Source organism: Mandrillus leucophaeus, unplaced genomic scaffold (assembly GCF_000951045.1).
Source record: "Mandrillus leucophaeus isolate KB7577 unplaced genomic scaffold, Mleu.le_1.0 Scaffold1235, whole genome shotgun sequence".
Taxonomy (NCBI): domain Eukaryota; kingdom Metazoa; phylum Chordata; class Mammalia; order Primates; family Cercopithecidae; genus Mandrillus; species Mandrillus leucophaeus.
In genome coordinates this window covers 525468-545168 of record NW_012100710.1, presented here as the reverse complement: position 1 = coordinate 545168, position 19701 = coordinate 525468, and the positions used below count along the sequence as shown (strand labels likewise).

Here is a 19701-nt window from a genome sequence, read left to right as displayed (position 1 = left end):
GCATCATTCTACAAATGGAGGACACAGTGGTAAGCAAGACAGTTTGTACTCGCGTGTAGCTTACCTTCCACTTTGAGAAGACAGATTACAAATAGGTTAAAAGTCAATAATACGATGTTTCAGCATTAACAATAAAAAATTAGGGTGATGTATAGAGTGCCTGGGAAAGAGCGTTCATGGACCTCTTCATTCTCTCCTCTCCTGGTGTCATAAGCTACTGCTTCATTAATGCTGCCATTTCTCTTTGTTTATGTTTCCAGTATAGTACTCACCACATTATTACTATAGAGCTACCTTATGAAGGTGAAGGTGTCCATCTCCCTACTTCTAAAAAAAAAAAAAAACACCCAAAAACAAAAAAAGAGGCAGAAAGACAGAAGGTCCTCCACTAACTTTGATGTGTAACGTAACCAGTGAAATCCAATTATTTTACAGCACTCCAGCTATAGAAGAGTTTGGGAAATGTAGTGTTTAGTGTTCTAGCCTTTGTAGCACAGAAAATGCCTGGAAGGAAAGGAATTGTGTCTTCCGCAATTGCTTTTCTTTATGGGGAAGTGCTATAGCCCAAATAATATTTTAGGAATATTCATCTATTGTCAATATGCAAACTGGAAGGGGATAATGAAAATGTTCTGGTTAAAAGTTTATGAAATATTGTTATTCGCATTTTAAAGTAAAAAGGGGCAATGTTTAAGGGACTTGTTTAAGATCACAAGTCTCATAATTGGTGGCACCAGCAATACAATCCAAATCTAACTACTTATCTTTTTGCTATGCCTTATTAGTGTTCATATTGGAAAAGAAATTCTGTCTCAGACACTAATGACTTGTTCTTTGAACACCAATTACTTTAAGTTAGAACTTCATACTAGTTAATTTAATTATGGGGTCGCAGTATTATTAAACTATCAAGACTGTAAATTTTCTGTTTGTAAAGGAGATTATGATAAAGATTAGTGAACTAATGATATTGAGAATTCTATGACATAATTTTGGAAAATATTTGCAAGATATTTATTTTTGTGTAAATAATGCTTTCAAGCTACCGTTATCCTAAATAAGTGTATATTTGGGAAAACCACCTATTCTAACACACTTGAAATTTAAATAAGTCAGGAAATTTTTTTCCAGATCTTCTCCCAAATTATCTTCTTCTTTTTCCTCTCCTCTTGGGAAAGAATCTCTTCATGCCTCATAATATCAAATTTAAACTATGGAAGTCCAGGTGGTGGACAGTCAGCAAAGGGGAAGATGAGAAGCTTGTGTTACAAAGCCAGCTCTTGACAGAATAAGGATCTGGTAGGAACTTCAGAAGTAATGGGTAGGTAAGTGTGAAGGCCAGCTGCTAAGATCTGAATTACAAAGCAGAAGACTTATTTACTAGGGAGCTGGAAAACATATTAGGAAATCCAGAGCAGGGACAGATTTCAAGATAGCACAATAATATAGCAGTGAAGTACTGAGAAAAGAGTTTTTTTTTCAGGGATTGGATTTATTCTAGCATTTTAGGCAGCATTTTGGGCATTTCTAAGTGGGCAGACTTAGAGGAGGTAGTTAAGGAATTAGCAGCTGCTAAATGCCAATTCTTAGACCAGTTGAATCAAAGTCATCTAAAAAGCTTTCAGAAACCAGACTTTTTAAGGGCCATTTGAGGATTCTTAAATCTGGAGTCCAGAAATCCGTAGCTATATGAATCTAAGGTAGAGCTAGAATAAGAAAAATAAAACAGTTTGTTTGTTTCAGGTATCTTTTCTAATATTATTTCCCTTACCCCAAACACCTTAAATCACTGCACTCTATAGCCATTCTTTTAAAAATGCTTGAATTATTCGTTTCAAAAGCAAATACAGATCTACACACATATAGAAATAAACATTAAAAAGACAAAGATATTAAACAGAGTTATATATGCTTACAAGTTCATACATATATATAAAACTGAATATGAAGTGTGATATTTGTGACAAAATCTATTAACATCCATTATGTTAGTGCTTTTTGTACCTTTTGTTGGGTCTAGTAAAAATTGCATTGGAATTTGAGTTTTCTGCTATACATTTGGTGGGTTCCTATCAGTGAAGGAAAAACCTTTTTTTATTATTATTTTTTATTTATTTATTTTATTTTTTGAGACAGAGTCTTGCTCTGTTGCCCAGGCTGGAGTGCAGTGGCATGATCTTGGCTCACTCCAACCTCTGCCTCTCGGGTTCAAGTGATTCTCCTGCCTCAGCCTCCTGAATAGCTGGGACTACAGGCACCTGCCACCAGGTCTGGCTAATTTTTGTATTTTTAGTAGAAACGGAGTTTGCCATGTTGGCCAAGCTGGTCTTGAACTCCTGACCTCAGGTGATCTGCCTGACTCAGCCTCCCAAAGTGCTGGAATTACAGGCGTAAGTCACCACACCTGGCCCCTTTTTATTTTTCAAGTTGATTGAAGATTCTTAGTTCTCATGCTTTCTAGTAGTGATTAATCTTTAGCCAATATTTCTATATACAGCTATTATGTTTGACTTAGGTCAACAAATGTTCTTTCCTAAAAAAACAGAATCCCAATTTTAATTTCTAAATTATTTAGTATCTATTTTCTGCTGTGAAAGTTGAATTCTGTTGATATATATCATACAGGGCCATGTAGCATTCTCAGCTACACATTTACATGTATAGTAGCTGTATACAAAAATGTTTAATTCATTGTTTCTCTCTAACACTCTTGACTCTCTATATTCTCTCACACACTCTATTCTTCCCTTCCTCTGTTCTTTCTACCTGTTCCCTCTGCTCCTACCACACTTACTCCCTCCTTGTCCATTTTCCTTGTGCATAAAGCACAACACAAGTGCTTAGTAATTATTAAATGTTAATAACAATGACAGTAACCACCCAATGATTTAGTGTTAATGACATGCCTTATTGAATGACATTACCTCTAAAGTTCATGTTTCCTTTACCCAGCCAAGCTTCTTACACTCCTCCCTTACCACAAGCATCTATATTGTCAAGGTTGTTATAAAGAGTAACAAGCCAGCCACTAGAAAAAGGTTTATGGTATTTTCCTATCTACAAAGTCACAGGAAGCTCAAATGTACTCAGTAAATATTGCAAAATTACACAGGACCATTAAATGTAACACTTCGCCCTTTCTTTAAAGTTGTCTCTCTCTCTGTCTTTCTGTCAATATAGCAACTCCCTGTATCATTGCCCTGTTGTATTTGCAAATCAGAGTTAATAAGCTTTATATTAGCAATTACTCCTTAACAACTTCTGGTTTGTTTGATCCAGTTGAATAATGTTAGCACTTAAAAAAATAAAATTATAAACATTTATGTGAAAAGTGCATATATCATATTGGATATGTTGTTATACACTCCTTAATAATTAAGTTAATCTTTATTGCACACTTATTATAATATCACTTTGACCTTCTCTAGTACTCTTTATCTAAGTATTCTCAAGTGCTTTACAATCTCAAACAGACCCAATGTGTTGTATGCATAGAATCCTTTGAAGCTGACATTTGTCTTTCTGACCAGTTTGTTGTAAAGGAAATGAGCCAAAAAACAAGTATCTAGATGAGTAGCTCAAACATTAGTACACATAGTAATCACAGGTTAAAATTCAGATAGATTACCCTGTTCAAATTCTCATGAGTAAGTGTAGGTGAAGCATTTTTAAATAAGTTCCCCAGGTGATTCTGAAATTGGTCCAAGGACCACATATTAAGAACTAATGATCCAAATAATTTGACTTTTTATCTGTAGATTAAACCATGCTGAGAAAATTATTAAAAATTGAAATGGCAGTGGAGGATGGTTTGAAAGAAAAGGTTTTCAGGGCCCTTTCAACAAGAAAATTAATTGAACACAATATTAAAACTCTATATTTGGTTTAAGACTAAGGCTTTGTTTTTAAATCTCAGTAATTTTTATGTAACAGGTCAATTCATTCCCAGAATCTTAATTCCAATGAATGATTTCCCACAACAATTTTTGTGGATAACTCCAAGGGACCTCAAAGGAAGTTGTAGGTTGTAGTGTGAACAAAGAGAAGTGGAATTTGTCCCTTTGTGTAAGGTTTCTCTAAGTAGCACAGGCTCTCATACTGCTTTTTAAAAAAATTATGATAGCATCAAGTGGAATTAATTTTTTTAGATCATACTTTCACAGAAGGGAAAATCTACTGTGAAGGCTGGAAAACCAACACCCTTAAGATAAATATGTTACCAGATTTCAGCACCCTTAGTAATCAGCAAAGATAAATGTTTAACGTTGTATACAAAATGAAGTGTTTTATGTTAAATCAGTTAGAGAAAGTCAAACACTAATAACGTGGTTACAAATGAACAATAAATTAGGTAATCAGAGCAGGTACAGTGATTAATAGCAGGATATTGGTATTATTAATGTATTTTGTTTTAAAATAACGAACTTAATTACAATTCTCCTCATCCTACCCCCACTATTTTATTTTATTCCAGTTTCAGCAGTTTCATATTATGATCTCTGAGGCACTTATTATTAAAGTTATCCAAATGTACACATTTCTCTTTATATAAATGTTTCAGTCCAGAAAAGGAGGCCAAATACATTGCCTCAGAACATCTAATCTTTTCAGATGTGGGAATCTTTTATTTTCACACTTTTAAAGGTAATCTGTATTTCTGGTGTCTATTGTAGACAGAAAACTTTCATATGACAACACTCCTATTTTCTTAACTCCATTGATAGGGGCCAAGACAAATTCTAAGTAGAACTTTTTAACCTGTTCTTCTTACCATCATTCTTTCACAAAACCTCCAGCTTTAGACAATTGGTATTATGAATTTGACATGTACTTTCCCAATCCATTTGCATAAATTTACACCCATATATATGTATAGTTATCTATGAACAATATTTAGTAGCTTTTTTGTGTGTGGCTTTAAAATTTACATAAATAGTATAATTTGTGCACATCCTTCTTTAATTTGCCTTCTTGGCTACTGTTATCTTTTTGGGATCTAGCTATGCTGCTGGTATATAGAATTCTATTTCATTCTTTTTTCATTGTTGTTTTGTACCCATAATGTGTCACATTTTATTTATTCCTTCTGTTACTGATGAACATTTAGATTCTTCCAGGGTTTTACTCAATACTGCAATGAAAATCTTTGAATTTTTCTCTTTTGCACATACACAAGAGACTTTTCTGACATATTATCTATAGGTGAATTGTGTGGTCACAGGATACATACACACATTTTAAATTTCACTAGATACTGCCAATTTGCACTTTGAAATAGCCATACAATTTACAGTACCACCAGCCACTTATGAAAGTTCCCATTTCTTCAAATCTTTGAAAGTTCTTGTTATTAACAGACATATTAATTCTTGCCATTCTGATTTGTAAATCAGAATCTCTATTGTTCTATCTCTAGTTCTAATTTGCAATTCTCCAATTACTTATATGATGCTATATATTTTCATGTTTGTTAATCATTCTGATTTCATATCTTTTGCCAATTATCTTTTTGATAAGTTATTGTGGCGGCCATGAGATGTGCCTTACAGAGGCCTTGCTAGAGGGAATATGATTGAATGAGAGCCCCAGATGCTGTGTATTAAAATCCTTCACTGAGTTTGTCTCAAGATTTCTCCTTGCACATGTATGAATGAGTAAAGCTGGGATACTAAAGCAGATGTGTATTTGGGAGATATGAGACTTCTTTAGTGGCTGATTTTTGGCTCACAAATGACTTTGCCAAACCTTCCTTAGACTGCTCAGTGTTCTAACATCTTCTATCCAGCCTTCTACCCTTCTTTCCTTTACTAAGGGATTGAATTTACTTTGATGTTTCATAACCTCCTCTGCCTCCCTCCTTATTTCCTTTTATACCATTATTTCCCCTAATAAATCCTTGCACATTTAATACCATTTTGCCATTAGCAACTTGCAAGTCCTGTACTAACACAGTTCTGTACATTGCATTACCATCCTCTAGAGTGGGATCTTTTGTTGTAGAGAGTTTTAAAATTTTTATGTAGTCACTTTTATCCATATTTTTCTTTATGGTTTGTATTTTTGTGTCTTTTCTTTGGCATCTTTTCTAACAGAAATAATAATTTTTTAAATTATTATATATAAAAATAATTATTATATAGATAATATATAGAATAATATAATAGAATAAATATTATTTATATTTTATAACAATGTGGTTATATATTATATAACAATATGGTTATATATGTCTAAATATCATAAACAAAATTTATTATACTTATAAAATATAAATAAATATTATTGTTATTTTATAACAATATTGTTATTTTATAACAATATAGAATAATATAATCGAATAAATATTATTCTATATTGCCAAAAGTTTGAAAGTTGCAATCGTTAGAATTAGTTTTTGTATATTGTGTAAGTTAGGAATCTAATTTTATTGTTTTCCATATGGAAAGCCACTTGTCCCAATATAATTTTTTGAGTAGTCTCTCCTTCCCCTATTGTCATTTTGATATCTTTTTTCTAGGTTCTGATCTATGCATGTGTTTCTTTATGGAATAGTTGGCCCTTTGTATCTGTGAGTTTTGAATACATGGATTCAATCAACTACAGATAGAGAATATTTAGAAAAAGCATCAGAATTGAACATGTATATATATTTTGCTTGTCATTATTCCCTAAACAATATAGTATAACAACTATTTATATAGCATTTACGTTGTATTAGGTGTTGTAAGTAATCTAGAGATGATTTAAAGTATACAGGAAGATGTGCATATGTTATATGCAAATACTAGCCCATTTATATAAGGGTCTTGAGCATTCATGGATTTTGATATCTACAGAGAGTCCTGGAACCAATTCCCCACAGATGCCAAGGCACAACTGTATTTATTCGATCATCTACTTGTTTAATTTCACATCAGTATCTACATTTAAAATAACAATAACTTTATTCTGTATATTTTTTATTACTTAGGATTAGAGAGTTTCCTCTGGTGAGGCATCATAGTGTCTCAAGCTGACCATAAAGACAAGGGAGGGCTAGGATCAGTAAGACTGGGCAGAGGAAGATACAATAGATCTCCTATGCATGAAACAAAAGTGCAGCTCAGAAACCTGCTCTTTCATTAAGTTGTCCTCTATACCCTCACTAGATTGTAAGCTCTTGAAATCAGAGGCTATACCTTAATTGTCTCTGGTACCTACAATACCTCACTCACTGCTTGGAACATATTGCCTGCAATAATTAAGCCTGCTCTGGCTCCCAAAGCGTAGAGCAAATCTAACCAGAATTTACCACAGTCGCTATCCAAAATACCAATTACAGTTGACCCTGGGACAATGTGGGGGTTAGGGGTGCTGATTCCCCATGTAGTTGAACATGTTGCATAACATAATACATAACTCTTGTTATTATGTAACAGGATTGAAGATGATAAATCTTTGGAAAGTGGGGCAAATAAATTCTTATGAATTTCATATCTTCCACATATGTTTTACTTTTTTGATAAGAAGTGGTAACCCAGTTCAGAAGGAAAATAATCATCCCCTTTTACTTATGCAGGATATTCAGTCTATCTTAGCACCATAATAGTGAATGATGGAAGTCAAGCTCTATGAATACATTCCTATGTACATATATATGGCTCTATAGTATACATGCATGCACATATACATATATACACTTTCATATATGTGTATATACATGTCCATATATGTAGGTATATTCAAATGTATATGTGTATATAGCCAAGTTATTGTGCAGTTGACCTTTGAACAACATGGGTTTGAACTAGCAGGTGCACTTATACATAGATTTTTTTTTTTCCATTTCTGCCACCCCTAAGGTAGCAAGGCCAACTCCTCCCCTTGCTCTTCCTCCTCAGCTGACTCAACATGAAAACTATGAGGATGAAGACCTTTATGATGATTCACCTCCACTTAATGAATAGTACATACATTTCTTTTTCCCCATGGTTTTCTTAATAACATTTTCTTTTCTCTAGCTTGCCTTATTGTAATGATATAGTATATAATGCATATAACATACCAAATATGTGTTAACTGACTGCTTATGTTATTGGTAAGGCTTCTGGTCAACAGTAGACTATTGCTAGTTTAGTTTCTGGTAGTTACAAGTTACATGTGGATGTTTGACTGCATGGGGAGTCAGCACCCCAACCCTCATGTTGTCCAAGGGTGTTGTCCAAGGGTCAGTTGTAATTGGTATTTTGGATAGCAGCTGTGGTAAATTCTGGTTAGATGTACTATATTTGTAAATGAAAATCACATTGATTAAATATTATTGAGGAGAGCATTTCTAAGGGTAAAATCTTGTCTAATGCTTGAAACATCTTCAGTTTCCTGTCAGTTTAGATCTTTTTCAAGTAATTCTGAAAATCTCTCTTTTAAGCTAAATTTAACACAACCAAATAGCCAAATATTTAAGTTCCACTAATGAAGATATCTGAATTTCTGTTAAAAGTTTGAGATATATGTTAAACCCTTCTAATATAACTCTTCTTTCTCTCAGTCAAACCGTTTTTTTTTTCTAACAGTTGCTTTACTACTTCTTTCAAAGTCATGCTTCAGCAAGGTTGCTATTTAAATGTCTGACTAAGCATGTTAGCTATATGATAAGATGGCTGGATAAGAGATAAATATAGAAAATTTAGCTTTTTTTTTCTACTTACAATAACCCTTTAGGAATTAAAATGGAAAACTAACAACTATTTGATTCATAATAGTAGCAAACCATAAAATATTTAGACAAAAATCTAAGAAATTTATAAGATATATATGGAGAAAATTGAATTGAATAAACCCTTATCGAAGTACGTAAAACAAGACCTGGATTAATAGAAAGATCATGATTTTTCATAAAATTTTGCATCTTAAAAATGTGAACCCTATCCAAATATAGGCACATTTAACAAAATTATAAATACAACCCAGTAATTTTGGTTTTGAAATTTTGTTAATTGGAACTTAAATTTCATATAGGAAGAAAAAATAAAAAATAAAAAATATTTAAGAGTGCATGCTTTGTATACAAATTGCCTTAATTGGAATCCTGGCTCTATCATTTATTAGCTGTGTTATCTTTGGGATGACATCCATCTTTTCTTATAGATATGCTTAAAACAGTGCCTGACATACAGTAAGCACTAAATATCCATTAGCTATTCTTCTTATTATTTATGTTATTAGTATTGTTAATATTTGTTATTATATGAGAAGACTAAATGACCAAAGAGAGTCAAGAAATTTATGAATAAGATTTATGCTTTGTCAGATATTAGAGCCATTAAAAAAAACCCAAAGTGCCAAAAAACCTGGCAAAATGTTAATATAGGAATAAAAAAATGGATTTTAGGAAATATGAGAATATGATATATGATAGATGCTAAATGAATTCAGTAGAAAAAATATTAATTTAATAAATCATGCTTGCTATCCAAGTAAAAGAAAATGAGGTTAGATTTGTGTCTCATACCAAATATAACCATAAATTTTACCTTGATTAAATTTTTTAATTAAAAAAGAGCAATAATATTTGAAAAGAAATATAGGATCCTCAATGTATATCAGTTACCTGAAGGGTGGGTAGTACTTTTCAACAAATATAGGAATTAATCACTTGGAATACTAGAAGAAAAAAAGATAGCAAACAAATACAGGAATTCCAATTTCCAGCAGATACAGTGATTTCATGAAATGTTAACTGTGCACATGATAGATGGTCTATGGATAGTATAAAAGAGAAAAGAAAAAATGTTTTTTAACATATGCAGCAAAAAAGGTTGTTAACATCTATTACATACAAGTAAAAATGAATATGTAACACAGAATTCAATAAAAATAGGCATTTCACAGGAGAGCAATTCAGATGTTCAGTATTTACAATTTCATAGGTATTAAGGAAAATACAAACTAAAATGGCAAATTAGCAAAAATTGAGGTGTGATTATATTAGTATCTATTGGTGGTGGTGATTATGGGGAAACAGGTACTTTCAAAACTTGCTAATGTAAATATAATTCTTTTGGTTGTTTTGTAAAGGAACCTGGCAACGTCTTTTAAAAATAAAGAAAACACATTTGACCTAGCCATCCCATTCATGAGAATATGTCTTAGAAAAATAAGATCACAAAATCATAGAGATTTATGTGCAATGATATTATTGGTAGGTTCTTTTATGAGGAGGAGTGTGGATAGTAAATGCCAGGGAAAGTCACATAGCACCTAATAAGTGTATTTATGAACTACAAAAGCTTACACTTTCAGTCTAGTCTAGTCCAGACTGCAAATAAATGTGAGCAAGTGAACTCAAGCACAGAATTGCTTGAAGGCAGGTTGCATCAATCTGCTTTCTTACAGTATCCTGATATTGACTTATCAAGATAGTTACTGTGGTGTTGATTATTAAAATATTTACGTATCTAGGTATTTTTCATTCAGTAGTATGTTATTCAATTAGCAACAAGTGTAGGGATTTAAAGATATTCTTGTTTGTTTTTACTGCTGAAACATATTCTAGTGGAAATTTCAAATAAACAATTAGTCATCCTAAAAGCAAGTCACATTTTCTCAGAAAAGACAAGGTAAAGAACTTGTATGTCCTCCCTCAATTCATTTATAAGAATGTAAGATGAATAAAAATATCATAGCACAATTTAGCATTGTAAAATAAAATTAACTGGTCATTTCTAGTGTGGTCATGCTTGGAAGGTGAAAGAAGTCAAGATCTTGTCTGGGAACATCATGTCTGCCTTGACCCCACCCTTAAGAATCCTAGCCTTTAGTTTAAAATCACATGGCTACATACACACCAACTTCAACAACAGTACATCTGGCAAGGTCATGCAAACCTGGGACTTGAACTTCTGATTCTAAGTCCAGTGCTTTTTCTGGACATCATCTCTTGTACATTCCTTATGATGATATGCTATGTGATCAGGCCTTAAAATCTGCTTTTTTTTTTTTTTTTTTTTTTGTAAAGGCAGAATGGGGCATATTATCACGTCAGGTAAGCATTCTATTCAAGGATAAATGGAAATGAATGTCATATATAGGTCACTGATAAATATCTCATTACAAAATTATGAGAGTTACCAATGTTTGAGTAACTTAATATACAATGTTTTTACAACTGTTAAAGGAAGATATTATTATCCCCATTTTATAAATGGACAAGTTAGGGCCAGAAAAGACTTCCTCAAAGCTGTTAGTCCTGTAATGGAGACAGGGCTAGAATACAGGTCATTTTGCTCTTTGACTAATGTTACCACTCATGTTTTGTATTTTGTGTAAAGTTTTATTTCATTTTACTTTATTTATTTTTTGAGACAAGATCTTACTCTGTCACCCAGGCTGGAGTGCAGTGGAGTGATCACGGTTCATTGAAGCCTTGACCTCCTGGGTTCAAGTGATCCTCCCACCTCTCAATCCCACCAGAGTAGCTAGGGCTACAGGTGTGTGCCACCATTCCTGGCTAAATTTTGCATTTTTTGTGGAGACAGGGTTTCATTATGTTGCCCAGACTGGTCTTGCACTTCTGGGCTCAAGCGATTCACCTGCCTTGACCTCCCAAAGTGCCAGTATCACAGGCTTGAGCCACCATGTCCGGCCAAGTTTTATTTTAGAATTTAAAAAAAACAAATTTCACTTGGATTGTTACATTTTATCTCATTGCTTTATATTTATAGAATTGCTTTATAAATGCTACTTTCTTAATTTTCATAGTTAGCACTCTTTATGAAACATAAACTATTATTTGACCCAGGTTTTTTTAGAGGAATTGAGTCAGAGACCTGTTAAGTAAATGAGATTTCACAATAAGCCAGACAGACCAGAGTTCAAATTCTGGGTCTCACATTATCCAATTCAGTATTCCAGCTTTGTTACTTATTGAGCAACCACTACAAACACAGTTTACATGACATCTGATAGCTCTCAAAATGGATTTTACAAACATAATTCAGATTTCAACTCAGCAGTGACTCAGGAGGAAGGACACTTGGATGCATTTCTTTATGGCATTTTTCCCAGGGCACACACAACCTGGAAGATCTCCCAAGTATCAGGGAAGGTTTCACCCTGAGGAATCCCATTCCCTCTAATCTGGGACAAGGCGAAGGAGAGTACTGTCTCTCATCAGCCATCTCCCCAGGCAGGCCTAGGCCCTCCTGGAATGCATGCCATGGCTTACTGACTGAAAGTGTTGAAAAGACTAGGCACTGCGGCACACTACACTATTCTTAAAATAAAAAGGAATCAGAGTAGCTTGTGGTTATAATTGAAATGGACAGAGTAACATGGTGCCAAGAAACTATTAGCAATTCCTTCCCTAAATCCCTCATTTTCTTTTTTTTATTTTTATTTTTTTATTTTTATTTTTATTTATTTATTTATTTATTTTTTTAATTTATTATTATTATACTTTAAGTTGTAGGGTACATGTGCATAACGTGCAGGTTTGTTACATATGTATACTTGTGCCATGTTGGTGTGCTGCACCCATCAACTCGTCATTTACATCAGGTATATATCCCTCATTTTCTTAAAGCATTTTCTCCTTTTCCTCAACAAGGTTTAAGTTAGGATTTGAAGGATGATAAGACTAAAAGGAGGGTTGTTTCTGGTCTTTGGAGGAATTTGATGTTCCATTCGATCTGAGTGTGCAAAGCCTGAGTTCACATGAGATCTTCTGATCTCTTTCTCTAATATTTTTCACCTTATTCATACAGGAAAAAAGGAAGGGAATACTTTATTTTCATTCTCCCTCCTCCTATTTCCTTGACTTGTTTAAAATATAAATGTTATAGACACCTAAGATAGAAATTTGACTGAAACAGCCTCTTAATTATTTTCTTAAAAATTAATGTAATAAAATCACATTGTAGTCTTTGGACATTTAAATCTAGAAGGGATATTTTCTTTTACTTTTTTAAAAATTTAATTCAATAGTATTTGGACTACAGGTGGTTTTTTTGTTACATGGATAAGTGCTTTAGTGGTGATTTCTGAGATTTTGATATACCCGTCACCTGAGGAGTGTCCACTGTACCCAATATGTAGTCTTTTATCCCTCCCCCTGTCCCACCCTTCCTCTATTGTCCCCAAAGCACATTTTATAATTCTTGTGCTTTTGCAACCTCATAGCTTAGCTCTCACTTACAAGTGAGAACGTGCAATATTTGGTTTTCCATTCCTGAATTACTTCATTCAGAATAAATTGTCTCCAGCTCCATCCAAGTTGCTGCAAAGGCCATTATTTCATTCAGTTTTTTGGCTGAATAGTATTCCATGATGTATATATGCCAGATTTTCTTTATCCACTTGTTGATTGACAGGCATTTAGGTTGGACCCATATTTTTGCAGTTATGAATTGTCCTGCTATAAATGTATGTGCATTTTTTTTTCCATATAATGACTTCTTTTCCTTTGGGTAGATACCTAGCAGTGGGATTGCTGGATCAAATGGTAGTTCTTTTAGTTCTTTAAGGAATCTCCATACTGTTTTCCACAGTGGTTGTACTAGTTTACAATCACACCAGCAGTGTAAAACTGTTCCATTTTCAGCACATCCATGCCAACATCTATTATTTTTTGACTTTTAAATTATGGCCATTCTTGCAGGAGTAAGATTGTGGTTTTAATTTGCATTTCCCTGATGATCAGTGATGTTGAGCATTTTTTCCTGTGTTTGTAATTTGTTTGCATATCTTGAGAATTGTCTATTCTGTCTTTTGCCCACTTTTTGATGGAATTATTATTATTTTTTTTTCTTGCTGATTTGTTTGAGTTCCTTGTAGATCCTGGATGCTAGTCCTTTATCAGATGCATAGTTTGTGGATACTTTTTCCCTCTCTGTAGGTTGTCTGTTTACTCTGCTGATTATTTATTTTGCTGCACAAAAGCTTTTTAGTTTAATTATGTCCCATCTATATATGTTTGTTTCTGTTACATTTGCTTTTGGGATCTTAGTCATGAACTTCTTGCCTAAACCAAGGACAATAAGAGTTTTTCCAATGTTATCTTCTAGAATTATGTTTTCTGGTCTTAGATTTAAGTATTTGATTCATCTTGAGTTAATTTTTGTATAAGGTGAGTGTTGAGGATCCAGTTTCATTCTTCTACATGTGACTTGCCGGTTTTCCCGGCACTATTTATTAAATAGGGTATCCTGTCCCCACTTCATGTTTTTGTATGCTTTGTCAAAGATCAGTTGGCTTTAAGTATTTGGCTTTATTTCTGGGTTCTCTATGCTGTTCCATTGGTCTACTTGCCTATTTGTGTACCAGTACCTTGCTGTTTTAGTAACTATAGCTTTGTAGTATAATTTGAAGTTGGGTAATGTGATGCCTCCAGATTTGTTCTTTTTGCTTAGTATCCCTTTAGCTATGTGGGCTCTTTTTTAGTTCCATATGAATTTTAGGATTTTTTTCTATTTCTGTGAAGAATTATGATGGTATTTTGATGAGAATTGTATTGAATTTATAGGTTGCTTTTGGCAGTATGGTCATTTTCGCAATATTGATTCTACCCATCCATGAGCATGGGATGTGTTTCCACTTCTTTGTGTCATCTGTAATTTCTTTGAGCAGCATTTTGTAGTTTTGCTTGTAGAGATCTTTAACCTCCTTGGTTAAATATATTTTCATGTATTTTATTTTATTTTATTTCATTTTTTACAGCTGTTGTAAAAGGGATTGAGTTCTTGATTTGATTCTCAGCTTGGTTGTTGTCAGCAGGGACATTTTCTAAAGTATGGACTGTAATTCCTTATCTTCTATCCGTTTCTTATTGACACCTTCACTTTTCTTGTCCTTTTTTCCCACTATTATCTTCTTGACTTTTTAATATGTAGATATCTGCTTCTCCTGACAATTTTTGCTTTTCCAATTTTCTTTCTTTTTCTCCTCTGCACACATTTATTTATTTTCTTCTATGTAGTTCTTTCTTTTTAACTTAATATTTGATTAACTTGCCTTCCCTGTCTCTCTTCCTTCTTTCCATAAATCTTCATTAGTTGCCTGTGCTAGGCTAGGATTCTATACCCTCTAAATCCATAATCTGTTTTCTGTAGTCAACTGTGTTATAATCATACTGTCAAGATAATTACTTATTTTTAGTACTTAAAAATATTTTGAAATTTTAACCAGTTTAATTAATACAATGTTGAGTTCAAATCTGAAAAAACAATGGAAAACTGTAATAATTTTAGCAACCTCCTGCTTTTTAATAATGTATTGGAAAATTCACCTCTTTTTCAAAAGCCTACAGTGAATCTATTCACACAAGGCAAAAGCAAACCATTCTCTTCATTCTCTTTTTTTCCCCCCAAAATTTAAGTGCTTTTTTGTTTGCTTTTTTTTTTTTTTTTTTAAGATATAGAGTCTTGCTCTGTCACCCAGGCTGCAGTGCAGTGGTGTGATTGTAGCTCGCTGTAGCCTCAAATTCCTGGGTTCAAGCAATACTCCTACCTCAGCCTCCTGAGTAGCTGGGGCTACAGGTGCATGCCACCACGCCCAGCTAATTTAAAAGAAAAAAATTGTGTAGAGATGGGTCTTGCTATGTTGCCCAGGCTAGTCTCAAACTTCCAATCTCAAGCATTTCTCCCACCCAGCATCCTGAAGTGCTGAGATTATAAGTGAGCCACTATACCCAACCAGATTTAGTTTTTAAAAAGAGAATGCGATTTGAAAAGGGAAAAATGTGAGGCAGGAGAGAAGAAATACACACATGAGCTGTCCTGTAATTGCTATAAAACTGAAATCTTCTGCCTCGCTAAAGGAGCACTTCCATGAACACCTCTAAATTACCTCATTACCTTCTAAATTAGGTGTGAAGTCTGCCTTCTAAATTATGAGTGAAATCTACTGCAGTCTTATTTGGATGGAATCCTAGGCACGTGGTCCAGTTCATGAGTTGAACAAAAGCATGCTCATTTAGGCCAGGTAGAAAGAAAGAGCTATGTTTTACAGGTCTCATAACCACCGAAGGTCCTCCCCATAAGCAGTGCTTATGGGTATTAATGACCTCTCTCTATTTTATTTCTCCAGCGCCTGAGTAGCAGAGTCCATTGAGTCCTGCTACATCTCCTCCAACATGTCAGCATTTTTTTCACAGGCCTTTTGTCACTCTAGATCAGAAATGTTGATAGCAACAGTTCCTTGAGGGCAGTGGCTAGCATGATTCCAGCCAACAGGAGCTGCCAAATGGTTCTCAATACAAATGACTACTTATTAATCTATTTACTTTGTGCATTTGGAGTTTTGCATGTGAAGTCCTATTTATGTCCATATGATAGATAAATGAAACAAATGAATAACAGAAGTAACCATTTTGACACTTTAGATATAGATAATATTGGATTATTTCTGGATTGTGAAAGAAGAAGGAAGAAGCATATGGAAGAGAATTTTTAATAGAGAGGAGGAAGAAGGAGGTGGAAACAAATGTACAAGGATGGGAGGAGAAAAGGGAGAGAGCCTTTTTTTTTTTTTTTTTTAGGCTAATGAGAGTTTACTACCTATCTAACTCTTCTCATTCTTCAAGACTCAGACCAAATCCCATCTATTTGAAAACCTCTAGGGTATTCTATCTATTGTATACTTCAGTTATGTGCAAAATTAATTTGCCAATAATTGTGAACTGTTTTATAAACTATCTTAAAATGGTTAGCTAATCTTTGGGATGGTATTTAGCCTTCTCCAGGATTATGACTTACCTTCTAAATTAGACATATAATGCCTAGGAGTCAAGGACTATTTCTCATGAATTCCAGTCTTCTTTTACAATGCCTAGAATGGCTGTTGCCACAGAAATGTTCATTACCTGGGAGAAAGGATGACAGGAGAGGCAGAATGAGTGGAGAAAGGTCGTGGGAATGAGGTGCTGAGGATAGATGAGGAAGAAAGCTGTTTTAGTTGGGAGGATAGGTGAGAGAAGTATGGAAAGGAATTGCCTTGGAACATGGAAGCCCAGTGAAGATACTTAGATCCTGCAGAGGTGTAAATAGTGTTCTTTTAGTTTCTCTTATTAGGAGGTTGATTCATTTTGGGAGATTTCTTTTGAAACGAGTGAACTTAAATTGGAGAAAAGTGCATTTTAGTATGTTGATAGCATTTGAATTTGTAAAATGGACCTATGGATGATCTACACACATTTATATGCCTATAAATATATACATATTTTATGTTTTGGTATTTTATAATTATTATTTAATGATCTTTAATGACATTTTAAAAATTAAATAAAAATTTACATCTAAAATTTCAGCAATGTTGTTTTTGACCAACTAAATAAGTTGCTTTTGAAATAATGGAGATGCAATGTTCAAAATTTCAACTGTGGTTAAAGCAATAGTGTGATATAAGATGTGCCTTTCAAATTCAGATTGAGCGTACTAAAAGTCACTCTCTAATTTTCTATTTTTGATAATAGGACATCTCCAAGTTTGCAGAGAAAGACAATATAGTTCTTGGAGAAGGTGGAATCACACTGAGCGGAGGTCAACGAGCAAGAATTTCTTTAGCAAGGTGAATAATTATTGGTCTAACAAGCATTTGCTGTAAATGTCATTCATGTAAAAAAAATTACAGACATTTCTCTATTGCTTTATATTCTGTTTCTGGAATTGAAAAAATCCTGGGATTTTATAGCTAGTGGGTTAAGAATCACATTTAAGAACTATAAATAATGGTATAGTATCCAGATTTGGTAGCGATTATGGCTTATTCAAAATCCATGCCCATATTTTGGTGTCTGTATATTTGTTTGCCTCATGGTATAGTTTACTACAAATGGAAAACTCTAGGATTCTGCACAATACTGGCAAGAGAAGATGTAAATATCTGTGAGTTCCATCATGGACCCCGCCACTCCAATGTACACACCAGCTTTAGGCTTCTTGGTATAGATAAACATCTACTTTCAAAGCTTTTCATCATGATTTTTATAGCAAAATAGGAAGGCAAATGATGTCACTTAGCTTAAAATCTATAATATTTAAAATAAACAGGACAAACACATTAACATTGTTGGGGGAGGAGGTCCCTAGGTAGAAACACTCTTGGTCCAAGCCTTTTAAAGCTGTTAAAGAGATGTAAATATAGATAATGTATGTCAAGGAGAGAGCTTTGTGGTTAAACTGTAACTTTCAGTTTAAACAATTATTGGTGACTCTGATGTCAAATGTTTCTCAAGCTTTATCTGAACAAAATTCTTCTCACTTTGTTGCCAAAGTCGTTAACAAGAAATCACATTGACTCATTGATATGTTGGCTCCTTTCCCTTACTTTCTGTTGCTTTCCAAAAGCTGAGACTGGAAACTAACGCTCACTGAGCACCTGCAATTGCCTGGGAGTATTCTAGTCGTGTGTATATTTTTGTGTGTATGTAATCCCCTTACAGCTCTGCAAAGTAAGAATTGTTCTCCCTGCTTTACAGAAGAGATCATAAGATAATTGAGGCTGTTAGATGTTAACTTGCCAAAAGCCACACAGGAAAATTGTAGAGTCACAATTTGAACCAGGTCCTTTTGATTCTTTACATTAAACCATGCTTTGATCTTGGAAACACATTGTAAGGTAATAAATCAATAGATATGGATAATTCACAGACAAGATAATGGCTTCTAAAAAATATGGAAGTTGATTATTTTTATCTGAGAGCCAAAGTAAGATTTATTCTAAGTATTCCACAAATTTAGATAAGATAGAGTATATGGCTTCTAGACATCCAACATAGAATTGAGTTTGTGTTATCAGTTTAAGATTTGGTTTTGCTGTAAGGTGCACACACTTTGAGGAACTACAAATAATTGTCTATTCTTATTCTGATCAGAATGTGTAATGTGTTGTCCAGTTTGGGATGAAGAATTTATTGTTTCTAATCTCATAAGAAACTTGTCATACATGTGAGGGAGAGAATTAAGAACTGAGTGTGGGGGATGGAACTGTGTACATTTTGACGGGATCCATTATGTAGCTCTTGCATACTGTCTTCAAAAATAAGTTACACTATAAAGGTTGTTTTAGACTTTTAAAGTTTTCTCACTGGTTTTTTAAAAATTTTAAAACTTGGTTTTAAAAATTTCTTAATTGTGTGCTGAATACAATTTTCTTTTTCACAGAAGTACCAAAAATTACATGTATAAACACAGAATCCTGTGTGCTTGAGATATAAGTAAGGTTACTAAAATCACACTTGAAAAATGTAAATGTTATAAAGAAATTGTCTCATTTCTATTAATATGAGAACTGTGTCTTCATCTTTATTACCGTTCTAAGGTCAACTCAATGTAGATTTTACTTGCTTATAGTTTCTTATTTTAGCTAAATAGTAAAATAATACGGATATACATTTTGTTGTGAATTATTCATACTTTCCTTATTTGGAACTTTTATAAATATGACATAGAGACTGAAACTACAAGGAACAAAATGCAATATCAATTCTACAGTTGTGGCAGCACTGCTATCAAATTGTTGATAGTGGTTAACACTTAGAAAAACATTTTTAAAATAATTTCACATAAGTACTGTAATTCATTAGCTATCTCTGACATTTTACAGTTTGAAATAGTTTATTTTCTTCTTGGTGTCTTCACCAAAACCCAACATCTTCGAGGGCAGGAACTGTATAATTTTTGCCATTGTATTTTGAGCACATAGCATGGTACTTGTCTCTAAATAGAT

At 33.5% G+C, this 19701-nt stretch overlaps 1 protein-coding gene across 1 annotated transcript in view; it reads left to right on the top strand.

Annotated features, from left to right (window-relative positions):
• CFTR (cystic fibrosis transmembrane conductance regulator (ATP-binding cassette sub-family C, member 7)) overlaps window positions 1–19701 on the top strand; it is a gene marked incomplete at its 5' end in the record, with an annotated part of 169601 nt that overhangs the window by 67095 nt on the left and 82805 nt on the right. The window contains one exon of the mRNA XM_011971663.1: window positions 17447–17541. Coding sequence (XP_011827053.1) covers window positions 17447–17541 — 95 coding nt within the window. The remainder of the gene's footprint in view (window positions 1–17446; window positions 17542–19701) is intronic.